Source organism: Mustela nivalis, assembly GCF_964662115.1.
Source record: "Mustela nivalis genome assembly, chromosome: 6".
In the NCBI taxonomy this organism is placed as follows: domain Eukaryota; kingdom Metazoa; phylum Chordata; class Mammalia; order Carnivora; family Mustelidae; genus Mustela; species Mustela nivalis.
In genome coordinates this window covers 38,581,639-38,604,262 of record NC_139025.1, presented here as the reverse complement: position 1 = coordinate 38,604,262, position 22,624 = coordinate 38,581,639, and the positions used below count along the sequence as shown (strand labels likewise).

General features: G+C 34.7%; 1 protein-coding gene across 1 annotated transcript in view; it reads left to right on the top strand.

Annotated features, from left to right (window-relative positions):
- SNAPC1 (small nuclear RNA activating complex polypeptide 1) overlaps positions 1–22,624 on the top strand; it is a 39,169-nt gene that overhangs the window by 9,318 nt on the left and 7,227 nt on the right. The window contains exons 5-9 of the mRNA XM_082734936.1: positions 3,935–4,093; positions 5,854–5,922; positions 6,647–6,709; positions 9,530–9,680; positions 20,011–20,109. Coding sequence (XP_082591062.1) covers positions 3,935–4,093; positions 5,854–5,922; positions 6,647–6,709; positions 9,530–9,680; positions 20,011–20,109 — 541 coding nt within the window. The remainder of the gene's footprint in view (positions 1–3,934; positions 4,094–5,853; positions 5,923–6,646; positions 6,710–9,529; positions 9,681–20,010; positions 20,110–22,624) is intronic.

Below are 22,624 nucleotides of genomic sequence, written 5' to 3'. Positions count from 1 at the left end.
TTAGAGTATTTAGAGGAGTTTGGATCTCATATTGGTTTTCTCCAGCCTAGCCATTGCCTGGATAGTTGTTGCCCTGAATTCCCTTTCTGACATATTGTTTATGTCCATATCCAGCCCAACAGTTCTAGGGAAGAGGGCACAGTCTTTGGATTTTTCCTCTGTTGGGTGTTCCTCCTCTCGTCATTTCGGTGAGAGGTGGTTAAGGGGATGTATAGCTGACTATATCAACCATGATCTAAGCAAGGTACACCCTTTCCATTGATGTCTTCTGCCCCCGTAGAGATCCAGAAGTGTATAATATTACATCTCAGGCTGATTTTATGGGTGTTCAGAGTGCTCTGGTAGATATTTAGCACACTTTAGGGAACCAGTTGAAACAGGGTCTCCTACTTCTCCGCTTTCTTTTCCCTCCTCCACCTAAGAGGCCAGTTTTTTTGTTTTTTTGTTTTTAAAGATTTTATTTATTTGACAGACAGAGATCACAAGTAGGCAGAGAGGCAGGCAGAGAGAGGAGGAAGCAGGCTCCCTGCTGAGCAGAGAGCCCGATGTGGGGCTCGATCCCAGAACCCTGGGATCATGACCTGAGCCGAAGGCAGAGGCTTTAACCCACTGAGCCACCCAGGCGCCCCTAAGAGGCCAGTCTTAAAGTAGCTTTACCATCTAATGTATTTTGGTATTTTATTTCAGTTGTTCAGTATTAAGAAAAAAATCTTCTTTTACATGGATCAGTAGTGAGAGTCATAAAGTTTTACATGCATGGTAAAACACCGCCCTGAGTTTAAAACAATACCCATTATCAGGACTACAACCTAATAATTGATGATATATTCACATGTTAAAAGAATGAATATATACACACATAAAGGGAGAGAGAATTCTCATGAGCAAGTTAGTCTAACCAGGTACTAGCTTAGGTCAGGTTTTTTAAGTTCTTTAATCCTTAGTTTCCCCCTCTTTAATATTAGGATTACCATTCTTATTTCATCCAATTGTAAGAATTGAAACTGAATTATGTCTGAATAATGCTGAGGATGATATGTGGCACATAGTGAACTCTTGACAAATGTTACTTCTTTTTTTTTCCTCAACCGTATTCAATTTTTTCTTGTATCAGGAGTGAAAGAGGGATCAGATTTTCAATTTGCTCAAATGTTTCTCTGTATTTTAGATGCTACCATATTCTAATAGCTTTAGCCTGTCAGATTTCATCTGTTATGTTTATAGTTAAGGTAGCAAATTGATTTTTTTAAAGACATTGATTTATTTGAGAGCGAGGGAAAGAGTGTGTGTATGAGACTGGAGGAGGGGATGAGGGAGAGCGATTCTCAAGCAGACTGCCTACTGAATGTGGAGCGGGTCGTGGGGCTCAGTCTCAGGACCTGTGAGATCATGACCTGAGGTGAGATTAAGAGTCAGATGCTTAACCAACAAATTGATTTTTGAAAGTACTCTGGGTATGCTCTGTAAAATAGCTGTTTTTAAGAAAAAATTGTTAATTTGGGATCCATGGGTGGTGTTCAGAAGGCCCATGTATCCTTTTCCCCCTGCATTGTATGATAAACTCTCATAAATATGGGGGCTTGGTTTGGTTGAGGTACCATAACTACCTTCACATTCTCAAAGGTGTTCATGCTCCAACTCTCACTCCTCCCCACCCCTCACCAAAAGATAAGAATTACTGTGTTAGAAGGAATCTGTTTACTAAATGTCTAGTCATACTACGTAGTATAGTACAGGAGCTAAACAAGATGTTTTTTTTATAGATTATTTTATTCCTTATAATATCCCTGCCAAATAGGTGTTTTAAACAATTTTTAATTATTTGTTTAACTTCAAGTTTATATTTAGGCTTAGGATGAGGATTCACTGAGGGGAGGTTGTATGAAAGATGGAAATGCAAGGTTCCTGCTGTAAAGAAGGTAGGCAGTCCATGATGGAAGCCCAGTGGAGAGGTTAGCCTTGAGCAGGAGAAGGCATAATTCTTTTGAAACTTGGGGAAAGGAGGTGAAAATGGATTCATATGATTTGTTGTGAAGAAGAGAAATAGACCTGATTAGTCTGAACTTTAAGAAATGGCATTGAGGGTTCAAGGAATTGAGAATAGAGAAAGTTTGGAATAAACACTGAAGAACAAAAGGTTTGGGGATAGCAGAAAGGATTGCCAGGAAGTACTGAGGTTAATCCTAAAGAGGCAGAGGATGTTTTAGAACAGCAAGACATTACATTGTTCTTATCCATATTCTTTTAATGAAAAAGACGATTTGAATCCAATTATAATTTTTGGTTGTGGACTTATATGGTGGTGGAATGTTAATTTATTTTTCTTTTTTTTTTTTTTAAAGATTTTATTTATTTATTTGTCAGAGAGAGAACAAGCGAGAGAGCAAGCACAGGCAGACAGAGTGGAAGGCAGAGTCAGAGGAAGAAGCAGGCTCCCTGCGGAGCAAGGAGCCCGATGTGGGACTCGATTCCAGGATGCTGGGATCATGACCTGAGCCGAAGGCAGCTGCTTAACCAACTGAGCCACCCAGGCGTCCCAATTTATTTTTCAACATACCTTCTTGAACATGCTTTTTAATTTTGATTTTAAGTTCTTTTTCTGTATGAATTGAAGGTCCTGATGGTGTTGAATTAAAGGTTCCTCTGTTTAAAAAAATTGTGTATGTCAGCAAATAGGTGTGGAAGATTTTAGAGCTGAAGTGATGCATAAAGGCATGTCCTTTTAGGGTGGTTAGGGAGGAGGGTCAGAAGGGCCAAGCTATGGAATGGCTATCCCTAGAAATTTCTGTATGAAGTTATCCTGACTACCTAGGGTCTTTGGCTCGCCACAGATCTGCTTTGAGATCCTTATCCCTCAATACCTCAGTTGACTCTGTCCTGTCCTAGTGTAGTCTTCGACCCATTCTCATTGATAATCCTTACATTTAATACTCCCTTACTTTCCTTCTGCACAAATACTATTAAGTCTGCCCATCAGCACCTGAATTTTTGTCATCATTCTGTCACTCATTAGTTCTAGCTTTGTGGTTAAGGAGGCATAATCAAATGAAAAAAATAGGACCAGAACTTCTAGTTTTGTTGAATCACTATATTGTACAACTGAAACTAATATAACTTTCTATGTTAACTATAATGGAATTTTAAAAAGAAACTTTTGATTTTTAATTTTAACTGTTACTTAAATATGACCTTGAGCCAGTCATTTCTTTTCTGAGTCTTTATATGGTTAAAATAATGGCTATGATATGTTGTGTTTTCAAAATATGCCAGGAACAATGTTAGATGTTTTATGTTGTTATCTCACTAATAATCTTAGTTACCCTATAAAGAAGGTGATATTTTCCTAATCTTAAAAACAAGGAAACTGGGGTGCCTGGGTGGCTCAGCGGGTTAAGCCTCTGCCTTCGGCTCAGGTCATGATCCCAGAGTCCTGGGATCGAGCCCCACATCGGGCTCTCTGCTCAGCAGGGAGCCTGCTTCCCCCTCTCTCTCTGCCTGCCTCTCTGCCTACTTGTGATCTCTGTCAAATAAATAAATAAAATCTTAAAAAAAAATGAACAAACAAGGAAACCGAGGTTCAGAGAAGTAATTTCCATAAAGTGCAGTACAGTAAGGTACAGACTGGATTTGAGTGTCCAAGCCTATAAGGTTCTAAGCCCATGCACTTTCTTTTATTTCTTAATTCTTTACCTTTGTATAGTGCTTTACATTTTATAGAACATTCCCACTGGTATAAGTACACTTAATACTTTTATACTGGGCTAGATGGCATCATCTCTTCTTTAGTAAAGTCGTGCTATTTTGGTTGCATGATTATATTATTTTCAATATACTATACCATATTATTTCTTATTAACTTAGTCATTTTGTGTTGATTTTGCTTATAAGTTTCTCCTCAAAAATGGAAATAAAAAACTCATCTTTTCACTTTTAGGAAATGCTGAATGTTCACGATCATTATCAGAACATGAAACATATAATTTCAGGCGATAAATCCAATCCAGACAAAGCCCTCAGCTTGATAAAGGATGATTTTTTTGACAATATTAAGAACATAGTTTTGGAGCATCAGCAGTGGCACAAAGACAGAAAGGTATGTGACTGCTTGTTGGATACCTCACCATTATATTTGCTTTATACACTAATAAATAGCTGGACTGAGGTGATAAAATTGAGAGGCAGCTTAGTTGAGTGGCTATATGTTTCTAGAGTTACAATTTCGAGGGCTTTATTTTTCTAGCTCTGGCTTTGCCAGTTATCAGCTATGTGATGTTATTTAACCTTACAAACATTTTGTTTTGTAATTATATAATTAAACAATTATTAGTAGCAATTCTATAATATGTGTTAAATAATGCACATTATATATAATATCAGTGTAACTATAATCTTGGTATACCACAGATTTATTATAATCTTTGTAATTTAGCATTTTCCAGAGGTTGCACACTGGCTGTCTTTGGGTCAGATCCTACACACAGGTGTGGTTTCTTTGATACGGTGTTGATCCTAACACTGCTTTAAAATGTTGAATTAATCACTAGAATTTAAATTTTTGTGGCTTCATTTAAAATTGCAGACATCCAACTTCTCTTAAAAGTAAGTGGTTTGGGGGAATGCCTGGGTGGCTCAGTTGGTTAAACATCCAACTCTTGATTTTTGGCTCAGGTCATGATCTCAGGGTTGTGAGAATCCTGTGTTGGGCTGTGGGCTCAGCACAGAATCTGCTTGAGATTCTTCCCCTCTCCCTTTGCTCTTCTTCCCATGCCCATGCCCTTTCTCTCTCTAAAATAAATAAATAAGGCTAAAAAATATTATTAAAAATTCAGTGGTTCAGAAACCCTGGTTCCATTTTTCTGCATGGCAGCAGACTGCCAGGCCTGAGTTGTGGCTTCTTCCGTTGTGATTGGGCATGCTCTTCCTGACTGGGTTTATCCATTTACAAATCTCGTCAACACAAATCTTCTGTTTAGTTTTCTGATCCAAATACTGATGCTAGGCTGCCCATTTTCCACAGTAACCTTTTCACCTAGAGAAATTTTTTTACTCTGGAAATCAGCTTTGCTCAATTTAACTTTTAAACCACCATTCCATCTTATTTTAGTAAATCCTTTTAGGAAAAAATAAAAACATAAACAATTTCTGATGACTTACTATGTATCTGATAATGTATTAGTGTTTTCACAAATGCTACATAGGTAGTATTATTTTATATATTGTCTTTTAGAAAGATTTGCTCCCACTTTTTGGCTTTTCATTGTAAAAAGGGAGCTGGTTCAAAAAAAAAAAAGGGCTGGCTCAAAACTTAATTTTAGAAAAGATAAAGAAAGTGATAAGCTGATAGTCTTGGAAAAGAGGAAACAATTTGCTTCTTGTACACCCATTTATTTTAATGAGAGACAGCACATTTTAGATTGAATACTTTGTTCCAAATGGGTTACACAAATGACCTAAGCAATTCATGTAAAAATCTACTAGATACTCTGTTATAGTGCTTTGATAGTACCTTTTTCTTTTAATAGTATATCTTTTAGTAAGCTCTCTAATTAGCATTGCTAAGACCTCTAAAAACCTGAAAGAAAGGAGGATAGACCAATTTTCTTACTGCTGTATGAAGTGTGTGTTTTCCTTCATTAGTTAGGAGGATTCAGACATTAAATTGATAAATTTTAAAACTGTTCTGAAACCTAACTTTGATACTAATGTCAGGTGGTGAACCATGCTGTAGTAATGTGAAGTGATCGTTTAGTTTTGTAGTAACTAAATGATTCTCATTGCTCTAGAATGATTTGCAATTGATTTTTAGTTAATTTGAATTATAAATATATATATGTAACATTTTCGTTCTTTCAGAATCCACCCTTAAAATCAAAAGTTAAAGATGGAGAAGAAAAGAGAGAAGGAAATTCACAAGAATCAGAGGTCAGAAATAATCACTATATGATTATTTATGGGGCAATAATTAAGTTAGCTTCTTTTCGTTTGATATGTGGCTCTGATTCTGTATACAAGTATCATGACCCTTGGTCACTATTATCACAATTATCTCAGACAATTCTGAAACATCAGTTCTCTGAAGAATTAGTTTGTTGTTTTCTGGAAACTGTATGAAAGACACATCAAGTATAGATTGGAAGTGAGGATGGTAAGTGTTTCTGCAGGGAAAGAGGAAGATAACAGTGGAGGGTGCTCTCTGCCCTTACACAGACAGAGCAGAGTTTTTGCATTTTGTCTTTTCTTACTTCTTGTCCGACTTTCAACCAGTGTGGAGGGCTTGCTATTATTTACTGCTTCTGCCTCCACAGAGTTTTTATCTATCTTAGTTGATAAGACAAGGAACCATTTTTGGGCATAGGCAGATGAGGGGGGGTGATGGCCTTAATCACCAAGGCTTTCATTCATATGAACCTCTTTAAATCCTAAATAATAACAGTCAGTAGCCTTAGGGATGGGATTATGGACCTGCTATGAGAATGTGGTGTGTTTTTATATGTCTTTGGTCAATATGAGTCCAATGAATGTTAACTACTTTGACCCCTACGTTCTGTCTCACATCTTATTTCTGATAACAAAATAGTTGGGAATCTATTAATTTCTGTTAATATTTATGTTTTTTTTTCCTCCTTCCTGTTTATGTTTTATCCAGAGATGTGAAAGGGCAGAATCTTTAGCGAGAATAAAATCAAAGGCCTTTTCAGTTGTTGTTCAGGTAAGTTATTTCTTTTATAAGATAATTTAGGAATTGACTGGATGCTTTTTTAACAGTATTTTTATTTTTCATTAGAGTAATACATGAATAGTTTAAAAAGTCTAATAATCCTATAGAGCTTTTTCTCTTTTAGTTATCTCTAATGGTATTTACCTGGAATTTTGATGCCTTTGCTTTTTATTGTCTTCCAGCTTTTAGTATTCTTTTTTTTTTTTTAAAGATTTTATTTATTTTTTTTTTTAAAGATTTTATTTATTTATTTGACAGAGAGAAATCACATGCAGGCAGAGAGGCAGGCAGAGAGAGAGAGAGAGGAGGAAGCAGGCTCCCTGCTGAGCAGAGAGCCCGATGCGGGACTCGATCCCAGGACCCTGAGATCATGACCTGAGCCGAAGGCAGCGGCTTAACCACTGAGCCACCCAGGCGCCCCAGCTTTTAGTATTCTTGATCATGGAAAGTTTTAGGATTTTCTCTCTATCCCTTGAGTTTTGAAATTTATGATAATGTAAGTTGGTGTGGGTCTTTTTTCCATCATTGTCTTTGGCTGTCCTGGCAGGCATTCTTTTGATCAGATAACTTTCATTTCTGAGAATTTTTTGTTTTTTTGTTTGTTTCTTTGATAGCATTTGCTACATTTTTGCTCCTTCTCTTGAATTTTTATTTTTTTTTTCTTTTCTGTTTTCAATCTCTGTTTTCAGGGAGATTGCTTAAACTTTGTCTTCTGAATCATTATATTGAATTTTTTATTTTTGCTGACTTTTTTTTTTTAACCCACTGAGCCACCCAGGCGCCCCATGACTTTTTTTTTTTATTGCTAATGGTTTTTTATTTTCTTCCCTGAATCTTTTCTTTAAAAAATGTCTTTTTTTCCTGATGCAATATCTTTATCTTTTATGTGCTTGAGGATGTTAATAACAGTGTTTTGAAGTTTATGTCTTTTCCCCCAGAGTTGCTGTTTTGTTTATTTTGATCTCTTTCATTTTGGTGGCTTTTTTCAAATGTTTAAAGAGCCTCAGATCATATTTAAGAGTGGTCAAGTGGAGATATGACTTTTTAACCTCAGTATTTCTTTTTGTTGGATCTCATCATTTTTAACAGAGAGCAATCTCCATTCCCTTGTCTGGGGAAAAGAAGGGTAAATGGGCTCAACCACCAGTGTTTGGGGAGCCTACAGAGAAAATAATCAAGAGGCTTACCATTCCTTATGCAAGTTTCACTAACTTCTCTATTTTCAGTAAGAGGCTTTGTCCTCTTCCTCAGCTATACCATTCCTCAGGCCTATAGCTTCTCTGGTTTAGCCTCTCCAGAGAGCAAGCCTCCTGTTTTCTGTGGGAGGTCAGCTGTGTAGTTTTGAGGTTGGGAAACGGGACACTAATGCTTTTTTTTAGACCCATTTCTAAGACCCATTTCTAATGATTCTAATTCCTGATCCACTTGGATCAGTTTGGTTTATAGTAACTTTCTCAATACAGGCAATTAGATTTCAGACTTCGTTCTGTTAAGTCAGCTGTCACTCACTGTTCCTACTACCAATTTTTTTTTTTTTTTTTAGCAGCTCCATTGTTTTCTATTATTTCTGTTTTGGAAGTTTATTCAGAAATTTTCTCACTTTCATTTTAGTGGGATTTGAGGGGAGAACACGGATAAGTTTATGTGCTTAATCCCATATTTTTTCCTGGATTGTTTTCATGAATATAGGAGTTCCTTTTTCTGTGGGAAATTACTATCATGTTCTAGTTGTAGAAATGAAAAGGAATAAGTAAAAAATTAAAAGTGATTGTAGATTAGTTAAGTGTTACATATTTGTTATCCCACACAGTGAATTGAGCACAAAATATTGTTGAATGAAAGCACCAAGGACAATAAGTTAACTAATCCAAATTGTTTTAAACCAGAACTGCCCACATTATATAGTGCTAATTGATGTTTAGTGTGTATCTTAAAACATGATGAGAATTAAATTGTAATTCCCATAAAGTGTTACAAGAGTGTGTCATAGCATAGCTGCAAGTTTTTTCTTTATTGAGGTACAATTAAAATATAATGAATGGTAATTTTTTAATAGTTGTTAATACTTGGATTTCAGCATTAGCTGAAAACTCCTGTAAGGACTCTGCTTAAGCAAGTAAGGGAATTCATTGATTGAAATAACTAAAATGTCCTTGTGGTGTTCCTTTGTTTTTCACCTTTTATGTTGCTTTCACTGTCTTCAAGTGTTCCTGACAGCCAACTATGCATGTTTCCAGCTATGGATTCAATGGAAAGGGAGAATTTTCCTTCCTAATAGTTACACAGAATTCTAAAATTGAGCTATGGTGGAGATCACATGCCCACCCCTGAGCAAATCAGTGGCCATGGTGATGTGAAACTTTTGACTAGATGAGCGGCACATACCTGGAGCCAGGCGTCAAGTGATTCCACTCAAGACTCATGGTGATAAGTAGGGAACATAAATGTTCTTAGAAGAAAGGGAGACTAGGTTAGTAGACAGTAAAAAACAGTACTCATCTTTTATACCTGTTTCCCAGCCATGCAACAACTACATTTTAACCCAACAACAACATTTTTTTACCCAATTTGAGTAGATGGTGATGACAATTGCAAGAAGCCTTCCTATTATAAAGATAAAAGAGTATATTTCCTGTTAGAAAGATTAAAGAGTGTATATATATATGCAACAAGTATTAAGCAAGCCAGTATAATGGTGCTTTTTATGAGTTATTTTCCCCCATCTTTGTGTATTTTGTCTTTTGCTAAATTGTCTATTAGTTGGATTCATTTTGTGATTTATTGTGGTTAATTGGATTTCTAACTCTTAAGGCATCCAAGTCAAGAAGGCATCGTCAAGTCAAACTTGACTCTTCTGACTCTGATTCTGCATCTGGTCAAGGACAAATCAAAGCAACTAGGAAAAAAAGAAACAAAGAAACATTGAAATCAGCAGGAAGGAAGACATCTTCTAGAAACAAAGGTAACTTTTTAAAGTCTTTTGAGACTCAGCAAGGGATAATGAATCTTGTTTTACAACTTCCCCTCCCTGTTCTTTCTTTATTAAAAGGGATTATATACTTGTTTGAGAACTTTGTGAGATTTAATATAAACAAATGAATTAATTATCTTAGATCCTTAGAATCTTACTGCTTAAAGGGATCCTAAGAGTTAGTTACAAATTCAAGATTTCATAGATGATGAAATTTAGGTCCATACAGATTAAATAATTTGTCCAAAAGTGAAATAGCTATTTATAAAATCAGTCTAAAATTGTCCAGAGCATATTTTATAAGTACTTTTTGTGTGTGAATTAAACTTAAGTGTAGACTTAGGTGTAATACATTCTATAAACTATATTTCTCTTTAGCTGCATTAATTAAGCTGTACCTTTTCTTTTAAAATAGTGTGTCTATCAAATTAGCCTTAGTATTTGATTCTTAAAGAAATGACTCTATATTTTAATAGTTTAATTTTTTAAAAATTGCACGAGTAATATATATTCACCATACATAAAGTTGGAATCTGATTAGCAGGCTCAGGAGGAGAAAAAAAAGGCATTAGAAACATTAGTAAATATTCAATGCCTAATATAAAACACATTCCTAGCTACTAGTGCAGTATATAAAGATGGGTTATAGCCTTTTAACATAAATGTTTTCCTTCCTATATCCTTTCCCTTCCAGGTAGTGGAAGGAGAATTAAAGTTAAATACCTTTAACATAGTCCAGGTATGATTAACTTTGGTAACAGTTGCTTGAAGTATACTGAAAATTCAGAGGAGATACCACATTTGTTAAGGATAATCAGGAAATACTTCAAAAAGCAGAATTTCTTAGTTCTTTTTACAAGGCTGGCAGATATTGGGAAGAAACCTGTTAGACCAATCTCACTCAGAAAAAAATCCTATTATAAGTATTGAAAGAATCCCAGCTATAAAACAACTTAACTGAGTGCATTTTGTTCCAGAATGCAGGGACGGTACAATTAGGAATATATCAATATAATTTGCCATACAATTAGATTAAAGGGGAAAATGTGAATTCATTTTATACTTACCCAAGAAGACATTTGATAAAATCTAGCATCTATTCTTGATTAAAAAAAGAATCCTTTATATTAGGGGGGTCAGCAAACTTGTTATAAAGAACCAGAGGGTAAATATTTTAGGCTTCTTAGGCCATAAGAAGTTCTTTCACAACTACTTAACTCTGCCATTGTAAGGCAAAGTAACCACAGACAATATATAAGCAAATGAATATGTTCCAATAAAATTGTATTTACAAAAACAGGTGGTAGGCCAGGTTTAACCTGGGGCCACAGTTTGTCAGCCTCTGCTCCAGATTAAAAAAAGTAGTAGGTTATATCTTAACTCAATTTTTAAAAAAGTAGGTATGTGAGTGCATGTTATTTGACAAAAGGCCACCTCATGTTTGTTGCTAGTACATAGAAGTATCACAATTGTATTTAATACTGCCTGTAATTAGGCAGGAGAGTGAAATAAGACATGATTTCAGAAAAATTAGAAAATTACCATGATTGGGGCACCTGTGTGGCTCAGTGGGTTAAAACCTCTGCCTTCAGCTCAGGTCATAATCGCAGGGTCCTGGGATCAAGCCCTGCATCGGGCTTTCTGCTTGGCAGGGAGCCTGCTTCCTTCTTGCCTCTCTGCCTACTTGTGATCTTGCTCGCTCTCTCTGTCAAATAAATAAATAAATAAATTTTTTAAAAGAAAATTACCTTGATTTACAAATGACTGATTTTATATGTAAAAATATCTTAAAGAAAATTTCCTGGAAAAAACATAAGGAGCACAAAATTTAGTAAGGTAAAGGACACTACTGCAAACTGTACAGAAATTAAGAAGCTAATAAGGAAAAATTATAAATACTCTTGTGCCAATAAGTTAGGTTAGGTAAAATGGATATATCTTTTTAAAGACACACATTTGAGTAGTTCTGCGTTTATTAAAAAAAATACATTCCAGCAAATAGCTTTGCTGGAAAGTCTAAGAAACATTTAAGGAAGGAATATTATGCTGTTCTTTCAGAAGACACAAGAAGGAACACTTCCCAGCTTATTGACTTTTAAGAAAAGACAAAGACTTTCCCTCATGAATATGAATATAAAAATTTTTATGAACTATTGTCAAGTTGAATCCAATGGTATATTAAAAGGACAATGTAGTAGGACAAACTTGGGTTTATTCCAAGAGTATAAGGCTGGTTTATTTAGGAAATAAAGGAGAACAAGAATAAAGAAGAAGGACTATATAATCATCTCAGTATATGTCGACAAAATATTTGACAAAATCCAGCATCTATTCATAATGAAATCTGAGAAAATTAGGATTAGAAAGGAACTTTCTCAACCTGATAAAGGATTTGTGTGGAAAAAAATACAGCTAACACCATACTTAATGGTGAAACCATACTTTCCCTCTGAAATTGGGAACAAGGCAGGGATGACTATACATTATTCCTCTTACACATCGTACTGGAGGGTCCTAACCAGTGAAGTAAGGCAAGAAAAAAAAATAATAGACATTTAGATTAGAAAGGAGGAAATAAGATTGTGTCTGTGTACAAATGAAATTATTTTTTACACAGAAAATATCAAAAATTCTACTCAGTAGTTACCAGAACTAATAAGTGAGTTTAACGAGGTCACAAGGTACAGGGTTACTATTTCTGTATACTAACAATGGAATAATTAGTAATTGAAAAAAATTTTAAAGTATAACAACACAAAATCCACAAAATAGCTTAGTATATAGGTAACAACATATGTATGGGATCTGTATGCTGAAAACTACAAAACGATGAAAGGAATCAAAGATGATTTAGGTGAACAGAGAGATAATATGGACCTCATGGATTAGAAAACCAATACGGTTAAGAGACACCTAATCCTGTATTGTTCTGTAGATTAAATGTAATCCCAAGAAGTCCCAACAGTTTTATAAATAACAAGCTGATTCTTAAGTGTATATGGAAATGGGAAGAAACTAGAGTAGCCAAAACAGTTTTGAGAAATAACTATAAAGTTTCAGAAATCAAGACAATGTACTATCTGCAAAAAGGTAGACATACAAGTCAATGGAAAAGACTAGGGAATCTAGAAATAGACTTGTACTTACATGGTCAGTTTTATTTTTGACAAAGGTACAAGGACAATTCCAGGTAAAAAGATAGTCTTCAGTAAATGGCGCTAATACAATTTTATATCCATATGCAAAAAACAGATCTTCAACGTAAACCTCTTTGCCATATGCAGAAATTAACTTAAAATGGTTACAGACCTAAATATAAAAACTAAAATCATAAAACTTAAAAGATGAAAACAGGGGGTGCCTCGGTGGCTCAGTGGGTTAAAGCCTCTGCCTTCGGCTCAGGTCATGATCCCGCGGTCCTGGGATTGAGCCCCGCATTGGGATCTCTGCTCGGTGGGGAGCTTGCTTCTCACTCTCTCTCTCTGCCTGCCTCTCTGCCTACTTGTGATCTATGTCTGCCAAATAAATAAATAAATTCTTAAAAAAAAAAGGAAAAAAGATGAAAACAAAAAATGTGGTCTTAGATTGGGCAAAGATTTTTTATACATGACAGAAGAAATACAAGCCATAAAAGAAAAAAAAATTAATTAGACTCGCTTCAAATTAAAATTCTCTGGAAGACACTTATAAGAAAACGAAAAGACAGGCCACAGAGTGGGAGAAAATATTTGCAAGATACAAACCTGATAGAGGTCTTGTGTCCAAATATATAAAGAACTGTCAACACTTAGTAATAAATAAACAGCCCAATGAAAAGATGGGCAAAAAATTTGAACAGATACTTCAAAAAGAATATGTGCATGGTAAATAAGCATCTTGAAAGATGTTTGACATCTTTAGTTAGTGGGAAATGCAAAATAAAGCATAGTAACATTCTAATACTGCCTGTCACAATGGCTACAAAAACTGAAAAACAAAACAAGGAGATTGACAATAATAAAAGCTGATGAGGACACAGAACATTTGAACCCTCATACATTGCTGGTGGGAATCCAAAATGGTACAATCACTTTGGAAGACTGGCTGTTTCCGATAAAGCTAAACACAAACTTACCTTATGATCCAGCAGTCCTACTCCTTGGTGTTTACCCAAGAGAAGTAAAAACTTCTATAATTTCACACAAAAGGTTGTATGCAAAAGTTTATACTGGTTCTGTACGTAATTGTGAAAAATTATAGCCAGCCTAAATGTCTTCAACTCGGGTAAACAAACTATGGAATAAGTGTACAGTGAGTTACTACTGAGGAATAAAGCAGCTGCTGATACATGTAGTAGCGTGGGGGACTCATGTGCCTTGTGCTAAGAGAAAGAATACAGACATAAAAGGCATAAAGACAATCTGGAAGAGTCAGAATTTATAGGGGCAGAAAACATAGATGACTAGGTGCTGAGGGTGGAGGGCGGTGTTGACTGTAGAAGTGCAGGGAAATTTCTGATAATGAAAATAAAGGAATCGTTCTGTATTTTGGTTGCAGTGGTAATTGCACAATTGCATTTGTCCAAACTCCTAAACCTGTATATTGAAAATGGGGACGTTTATTATCTGTAAATCAACAACTCAAACAAACCCAAAACCAGAGGACATGAGGAAAAGACTGATTAGTTTGATTGTATTTAAAAATAACTTCTGCAAGAGTAAGTGTTTTTTCTAAGGTGTATCAAAGATAACTTTGGGTTTTGAAAGCTGCACAAGCAGTTTTTATTAGCAATCAACCTTCATACAAGTGCAGAGAGGTCAGCTGGCCAACTTGCTTTCCTAAACACCTAAACAGGTTTTTGTTTTGTTTTGTTTTTATGTGGCTGAGTAACAAAAGAAGAGTAAGTGCAAGATAGGAAAGAAATTAAAAGTTTTTTTCATCTTAAATATTTGGCAGGTGTAATATATCACTTCCTTTGCTATAGTATATTTTATTACTTAATGAAGTTACCTAAAACGTTTTCATAAACTCTGAAATTAGCTTTTAAGAACTGGTTCTTTATCACATCTAAGATTTGTTATTGAATTTACCTAGGTCTGTTAGGGATTTAACCCATGAGAAAGAAAAAGTCTAATAAGATACCTGAATTAAAATCTTTTTAGTTGTAACTCAACTATTCTAGCTAACCAGCTTTGTGGCTCAGAAGGTGCTGTAAGTACTTTGAAGCAGAAGTGCTTTGTTATTCAATATCTTAAAGATCCAAGTGCTTCATAGTTTCTCTTTAATCAAAATTTAATTTCCTTAAAGTGGAAAGGTATTTTTGATTTCATGCTCTTTTCAAAAAGAAGCACCTTATACTCCCAGCAATGCAAAAGAACTTGCAAAACTATTTGCAGCACATATAATAATGTTAACATTTCTAATTTCAGGGGAGCTTTTATAAATTAGTAAGAAAAAGGCCACCACCCAGTAGAAAAACTGGCTTAGGAGATGAGCATGCAATTCACAAAATGCAGACAGTCAACATGCATATGAAGAGATATTTATTTATTTATTTATAAATATTTTATTTATTTATTTGACAGAGATAACAAGTAGGCAGAGAGGCAGGCAGAGAGAGAAGAGGAAGCAGGCTCCCTCCTGAGCAGAGAGAGCTTGATGCAGGGCTCAATCCCAGGACCTGGAATCATGACCTGAGCTGAAGGCAGAGGTTTTAACCCACTGAGCCACCCAGGTGCCCCTGTGAAGAGATATTTAATCTCTATAACTAAAGGAACATAAATTAAAACATGATTTTTTAATATAAGTTATTAAATTGGAAAATATTAAGGATAAGTGAATACCCATTGATAGTGAAAGTATGAATAGGTAAAATCTGAATTTAAGTGGCAGTATAAATTGGCACAACCTTTTCAGACAGCAATTTGGAATCATCTGTCAAAATTTTAGAAGTATATGTCTTTTAGTGAAGCGATTCAGTTTCTAGGTATTTATCCTTTACAAGTGACAAAAAATAGGACATTCACTGCAGTATTATTTGAAATGGCAAAGACTAAACAACTCAAATGTGTAACATTGAAAAACGTGGTATGTAAAATTGTTAGCCCATACAAAAGAATATTTTGCAGTTATTAAAAAGCTTAGAGAAAGTTCTTTATATAGTGACATGAAAGTAGGTACAAAATAGACCTATTAAGCATTGGTTAGTGAGAATGTCTTTTTAAAGAAGAGTATGATTGCATTTCTGTTCTTAAAATATCTGTAGGGGCTGATGCCTGGTTGGCTCAGTCGGTTGAGTGTCCAGCTCTTGGTTTTGGCTCGGGGTCATGGGATCTAGTCCCATGGTGGGCTTATGCTGAGCAGGGAATTTGCTTGTCCCTCTCCTTCCCCCATGCTTGCATGCCCACACATATTTTCTCTCTCTCATATAAATAAATAAAATCTTTAAAAAGTACATATGTAGACATAAACACAATGTATCATTAAAAAATCTAGAAGCATATTAACAGTGGTTAATTCTCAGGGATGGGATCATGACAAATTTCTAAGTCCATGCATTTCTGTAATGTTTGAATTTTTCTATTAACTGTATGTTACTTTAGTAATCCAGAAAAAAATCCAAAGTTTTTTTTTTTATTTAAAAAAATAAATATAACAATACTTTCATAAACTTAAGACAAATACAGGGATTAGCATGAAAAAAAGGCAGGGTAGTTGGAAGTATAGAGTGACTCCATTTTGCCTGGGAGTGTAAAGGATGTGTTGATGTTAATGTAGAAAAATATGTTGAGGTTGTATTTTGACCAGCCCCGAAGTGTAGAACCTTGAATTTTGGTAGCAGAGGGGAGTCATCTGAGACTTCTGAGCAAGAAAGTGGTATACCAGTTTTCTTTGAAGAAAATCAATCTGGGAGTAGTATGGTTGGTAGGTGGGGATAAACTGAAAATAGGAACACTAAAGAAAAGGCTGTTTTAGGGGAGCATGAGCAACTGGCCAGGTGGTTGTAGGAATTAGGCAAGCTGGTGAACAGATATGAGAGCCAGTGTATATAACCAAGCATAGATGTAATGTAGCTGTATATATCCAAACATAGAGGCTGATGGAGATAAAATGTAGCTGTATATATCCATAGAGGCTGATGCTTAATGCCTAAGCAACTGAAAGAATGTTGGTGCTTTTGACAGAAATAAGGATCAAGGATGAAGATTTTATCAGGGGTAGAATTTGTCCCAGTCCAGTCTGCCTTTCCAGGTTCAATTCCTGTAATAGTTGTCGGGCAATAAAAAGTGCTCAGTCTATTGATTGGATATACCTAAGTTTGTATTATTTAAGCTTCAGCTGTATGTGTTCCCCATTCCTAGACTATAGCATGCACATTTCTGGAAGGACATCAGTAATGGTAATGATGATAGGATGGTGGAGAGGATATAGCTATTATTTCTGTCACACTGAGTATCTGCCACACTTCTTTCACATGTCCAAGGTCACCTACCTGGTTAGTGGAGCTGAGACTGGAATAGCAATGTGTCTGAATCCAAGCCTGAATCTTTAACTGCCATACTTGCTGTCTCTCAGGTAACTGGAAATGTGGGTCTGGAGCTCAAATTAGGCATGCAGTTAAGTATGTTGTATTTTAACTGCGTGTCTAGTAACCACTTAAAATTGAGCAATAGTCTCTTGGTTATATTTGTATTCCACATTGTTAGCTTTGAGCATAGTAAAAACCATCTACCTTCTAGGGAGTTAGTTTTGTAGTAACTAAAAGTGATTTAAATGTCAAAAAGACTTTAAAAGCTTAATTATTCTGGTTAATATCTTTGTAAAACATTTTTCTCTATATATTGCTTGTTTTTTTACAATGTTCATTTATCATTTTTATAATTAGAAAAATATTAAAATTTATTTTATGCTCTCCTGTTTTTCTTTTTTCTTTCTTTCTTTCTTTCTTTCTTTTTTTTTTTTTTTTAAGATTTTATTTATTTATTTGATAGAGAGAGACAGCAAGAGAGGGAACACAAGCAGGGAGAGTGGGATAGGGAGAAGGCTTCCTGCTGAGCAAGGAACCTGATGCAGGGCTTGATCCCGGGACGCTGGGATCATGACCCAAGCCAAAGGCAGACGCTTAACGACTGAGCCACCCAGCTGTGCCCTCCTATTTTCTAGAACAATATATTCTAAACACAATTTAATTTAATCTTTATGACTCAGGGTTATTATCATAAGCATATTTATATTACTAGGCTTTAGAATATAACGATCATATCAAGAAATAAGTGTGTGCGAAAGTTTATCTTTATATTTGCGGTTTCACACTGCAGTACTTTGTCAACTCTTATGTCTTATTTTTTTAGAAAGTTTTTGTTACATTTATTGTGGTAGGTTGTCTTCTTTCTGTTGTCATTGTGGCTTATGGCTTTTTTTTTTTCCCTTTTGCTGCTGCTTAACTGTAATGATTTCAGAAACTGGTTGGCTGTTCACTTCGGTTTTATGTAAAATAAAGTAATCAGGTTTTGGATAAGGGCCTGGGGAACGTACTGGTGACTGAAGTTCATGAGCTTTATTTAATATGTGGACTTTGAGGTAAACATCTGAAGTTTTGTGTGTTAACTTCTTGGTTTCTGGCTGTATGATAGGTGGGTGAAGCACTGTATTTGTTTTTAAGAGCTTTTAGAGAACATTGCTTTTTATTTTTTAAACTTACTTAATGTAGAGATCCATCTAAAATGTAAGTAATCATTAGATGAAGACTTCTCAACTGCCCTTTTTTTTTTTTTTTAAAGATTTTATCTATTTCTTTATTTGAGAGAAGGAACATGAAAGGGGGGAAGGGAGAGGGAGAAGCAGACTCCACGCTGAGCAGGGAGCCCAGTGTGGCGCTCGACCCCAGAGTCCTGGTATCATGACCCGAGCCAAAGGCAGACGGCAGACACTTAATCGACTGAGCCACCCAGGTGTCCCTCACCTGTCCAGTTTTAACTCAGAAATCCTTATCTTGACATTGTTGAATAGTCTTTGAAGTTGTAAATGTGGATTTAGGGAAAAATCATTAATAATGGATATGGATGGACATGGCTAAAAGATTGTGAAGAACAGTATCAGTAACGTTGGGTAGATTGTACTGATTATAATTTTGTGAACTGGAAATATAGGGTCAAATTTTTTAAAAAGCCTGATTAGATGTAATAAGAGATTTTCTAAAACAGCTACCATCTGAAAACTTATGTAATAAAATATTATAATTAATATTTATGATTTGTAAAGGTAAATTTCTAATGACTTAATGGGAAACTGGTATTTTATTATGTTTAAATTGTATTTAAGAAGCTTATTGCTACAGTTTACTCAGCTCTTCCTTAGAGCAATCTGTTCTTTCCATAAACTCTATACTCCATCTCAGCATGTATATGTTCAGAGCAGAAAATTTAAGTTTATTTTCATTTAATTTCTTGCCTTATGAGAAGTGCTGACAGGTATGCGTTAACATATGTGCTAAATGAAATACGGTGTTATAACATCATTGCTTCCATATTTAATCATTTAACAAATATTTATTGAGGCCCTACTGTATGTCAAGCACTTTTCTGAGTGCTGGGGATACACTGATTTAAAGCCTGTGCTTGTGAAAGTTACATTCTAGTGGAAAGAGGCAGACCATAGAGAAAAAAAATCAACATGTAATAATAGATCAGATGGTAAAAGTATTGTGGAAAAGAATAAGGCAGCATGAGGAATGAGAATCTATGTGGGTATTGCTGTTGGACCTGAAAGTTATGTGTTAAATAAGACTTGATAAGACAATGGTATTTGATAAATATGATGAGGATATTTCTTTAGGCACCAGAAGGTTGATGTAGAAAAATATTTTGGAAAATGGTGAGTCAGTGGCAAATTATGATTAGAGGAATCGAGCAGATACAGTGAAAAAAGATAGTATACATTCAAAAACAAGGCTATTACCTTTAAAATTACATTTGTGATTAGCTTATATAGTTGAAGTAAGACTCACAATTATTCCTTGATATCTACAGATATAACCCATGATGTGTGTGATAAAGCTTGAGTAAAATATTCATGTTTGATTAATTTCATTTCTTTCCTTTTCCTTCATTTTCTTTACTTTAATGGAAGAATTCAATTATTTTCAAAGCAGAGATACAAAGAATACTTAAAATAGATATGGATTTTAAAATGCATATTTGTCTTTACCATTACAATTTTAGCATTTAGTTTAAATGTCTAATTTTTATGTTATTGTAGTAATGACTTCATTTTGTGTAAAAATTTTTATCAATGATTAACATTCTTAATTTTTGTATGAAATGATTTTCTTAACTATTTCCAGATGACCTGCAGAATGTAAATAAGGAAGATAAATCTTTAAGGCTGAGTATGCCTGTAATTACAGAAGAGGAAGAAGACAATGGAAGTTTTAGCGAAACAGGTATGGATGAAATTTTGTCAGATATCGATGGAAAGTTATGCTTGGGGAGCATTAAGGTTTAGAACCCATGAACAGCAAGGTGGTGACCTGTGTGTTTTTGTGATGCTTTTTTCCTTGACACATTGGAGAATTTTAGCATTAATCATGACACTTAAAAATAAATGTTAATACAATAAATGAAAGGAGAGATAAAAGGATAGGTAAAATACCATTATTAGTATGTCAATATACATCATCATGAGGATGTCTGGAATGTATTCCTAAGAAAGGGCAAGGCTCACAAAATACAAGTAAGTTTCTGGATATAACTTTAAAAAGATTTTATTGTTAAAAAACAGTTATTTCAAATTTGAATGTAAAATTTTCACCTATGGAATCATGATTGTAACTAAATAGTTGTATATTGCATGACGTAAATTAAAATGGCTCTACCTTTTAGTGTTATAGTTTTCATAATTTGTAGTGTTTATTAAACACCAGTTTAAATAATATTACCTCTAGTAATAATCATATTATTATAGATAATAAGTATTTAACAGGCTAGGCTTGATAGCTGGTAATCCATCAATGATAATGAATACAATGTGTGTTAAGAACAATTTTTTTTCATTTGGCTTTGTATTCATTCAGCAAGCATATCCTGAGTGCCCATCATGTTTCAAACACTTAGCTATGTACAGGGCTATAAAGATATATACTATTGGCATTTAAGAATCATTTTATTTCGATCACAGTTATTATAGATCTGAGTACAGTGACTGGCCCACAGTGGACCTAAGTAAATATCTGTTGAATATATCAGATGAGTCTGTGCCTTCGAGGACCTTAGAGTTCAGTTAAAGGAAAAAAGCACCCAGTTCATTGTGATAGAGAGAAACAGTGTAATAGAAATATATAGAGGACAAAGAATAGACATTTCACAAGGAATATTTGTTTCTTCATAAATGTGAATACTTCTATGATTTGCTTATGTCAGCATAAAATAGTCCTTTACAATCTTGTGATGAGTTTCAGGCTATAGTTTCTTTTTTTTTTTTAAATATTATTTATTTATTTATTTGACAGACAGAGATCTCAAGCAGGCAGAGAGGCAGACAGAGAGAGAGGAGGAAGCAGGCTCCCTGCTGAGCAGAGAGCCCGATGCGGGGCTCGATCCCAGGACCCTGGGATCATGACCTGAGCCGAAGGCAGAGGCTTTAACCCACTGAGCCACCCAGGCACCCCAGGCTATAGTTTCTTTCCAGTCTTGATTGGTGGCTTTTTTTGTGAGTAAACAGTGAAATACGCATACACACCTTTATGGCTCTTTGGCAAGTCCTATTTTAAAATCTTATCAGTTTGTAATTTTTAAAAATGTGGTTAAATTATAATGACATATGCATATGTCTTAATTCACATAATTTTAGAATATTCACTATAAGAAACCACAGTCTTCTGACTTTGATTCCATTTCTTTCATATTTTACTTTATTTTTGTTATTTTCAGTTAGCCAACATATGGTACATCATTAGTTTTTGATGTAGTGTTCAACGATTCATCACTTTTGACTCTTTATTGTTTTGGTATTTACCTCTAGTAATAATTATAATATTATAGAGAATAAGTTATATTTAACAGGCTAGGCTTGATAGTTGGTAATCCATCAATGATTAAAAAATGTGTATTTTACTTTATGGTTTAGTTCTATGGATTATCTCTTGACTTTCCACTGAGGAAGGCAAGGGTATAGTTTTCTTTAATATATTCTTTACCTCTAACTTCCAACACACGTATACTTCCCAGGCCCCAGCCTTCAACATAATTATTTTAGCTATGTAAGTATTCTGCATTTATAAAACATTATTGACAACAGAGTCATGTAATGGACTATGATTCTTAATCTGCACATTTATAGTTTTCCCTAGAGAGTGATAACTTTTTGTCTTATTTTTTCTATAGACTTAACACGAATATATCTTCAAATTCTTCCTCAGTCATGTAAATCTCTTGTTGGGCTATTAGGACATATGAGGGATTTTGTCATTTTCAGATTCTTAAAAAACTTTCTTGCTGACCTCTAACCTGCTTTACTGGACAGTTTGCTCTCTTGGCCTGCTGCATTTCATCCTGGTTGCTGCATTTCATCCTGGTTGCTGCTGTCTTCTAGGAATCTAGAAGATTCCTGAAATCTCTTTTTCTTCTTACTTTCTTGTCTTTTCTTGTTCCTTTTCCCATCACTCATCTTTTGTTTTTCATTGGTGGGGAATTTTTTGTTTCTTTATGTCTTTCATAATTTTCATGTTTTTGTATTTTCTGTTATTTTCTTTGGTTTTAGTGATTTGTAATTTTTAGGTTCATACCTCTTTCTAGATAAACACTAATTTGAGTGTTGGTTGTGGCACCTCCTGTTATAGCCAGAAAGATGTACTGGAGGGGATTATGCTGAGTGAAATAAGTCAAGCAGAGAAAGATAATTATCATATGATTTCACTCATATGTGGAAACAAATATTCCTTGTGAAATGCCTATTCTTTG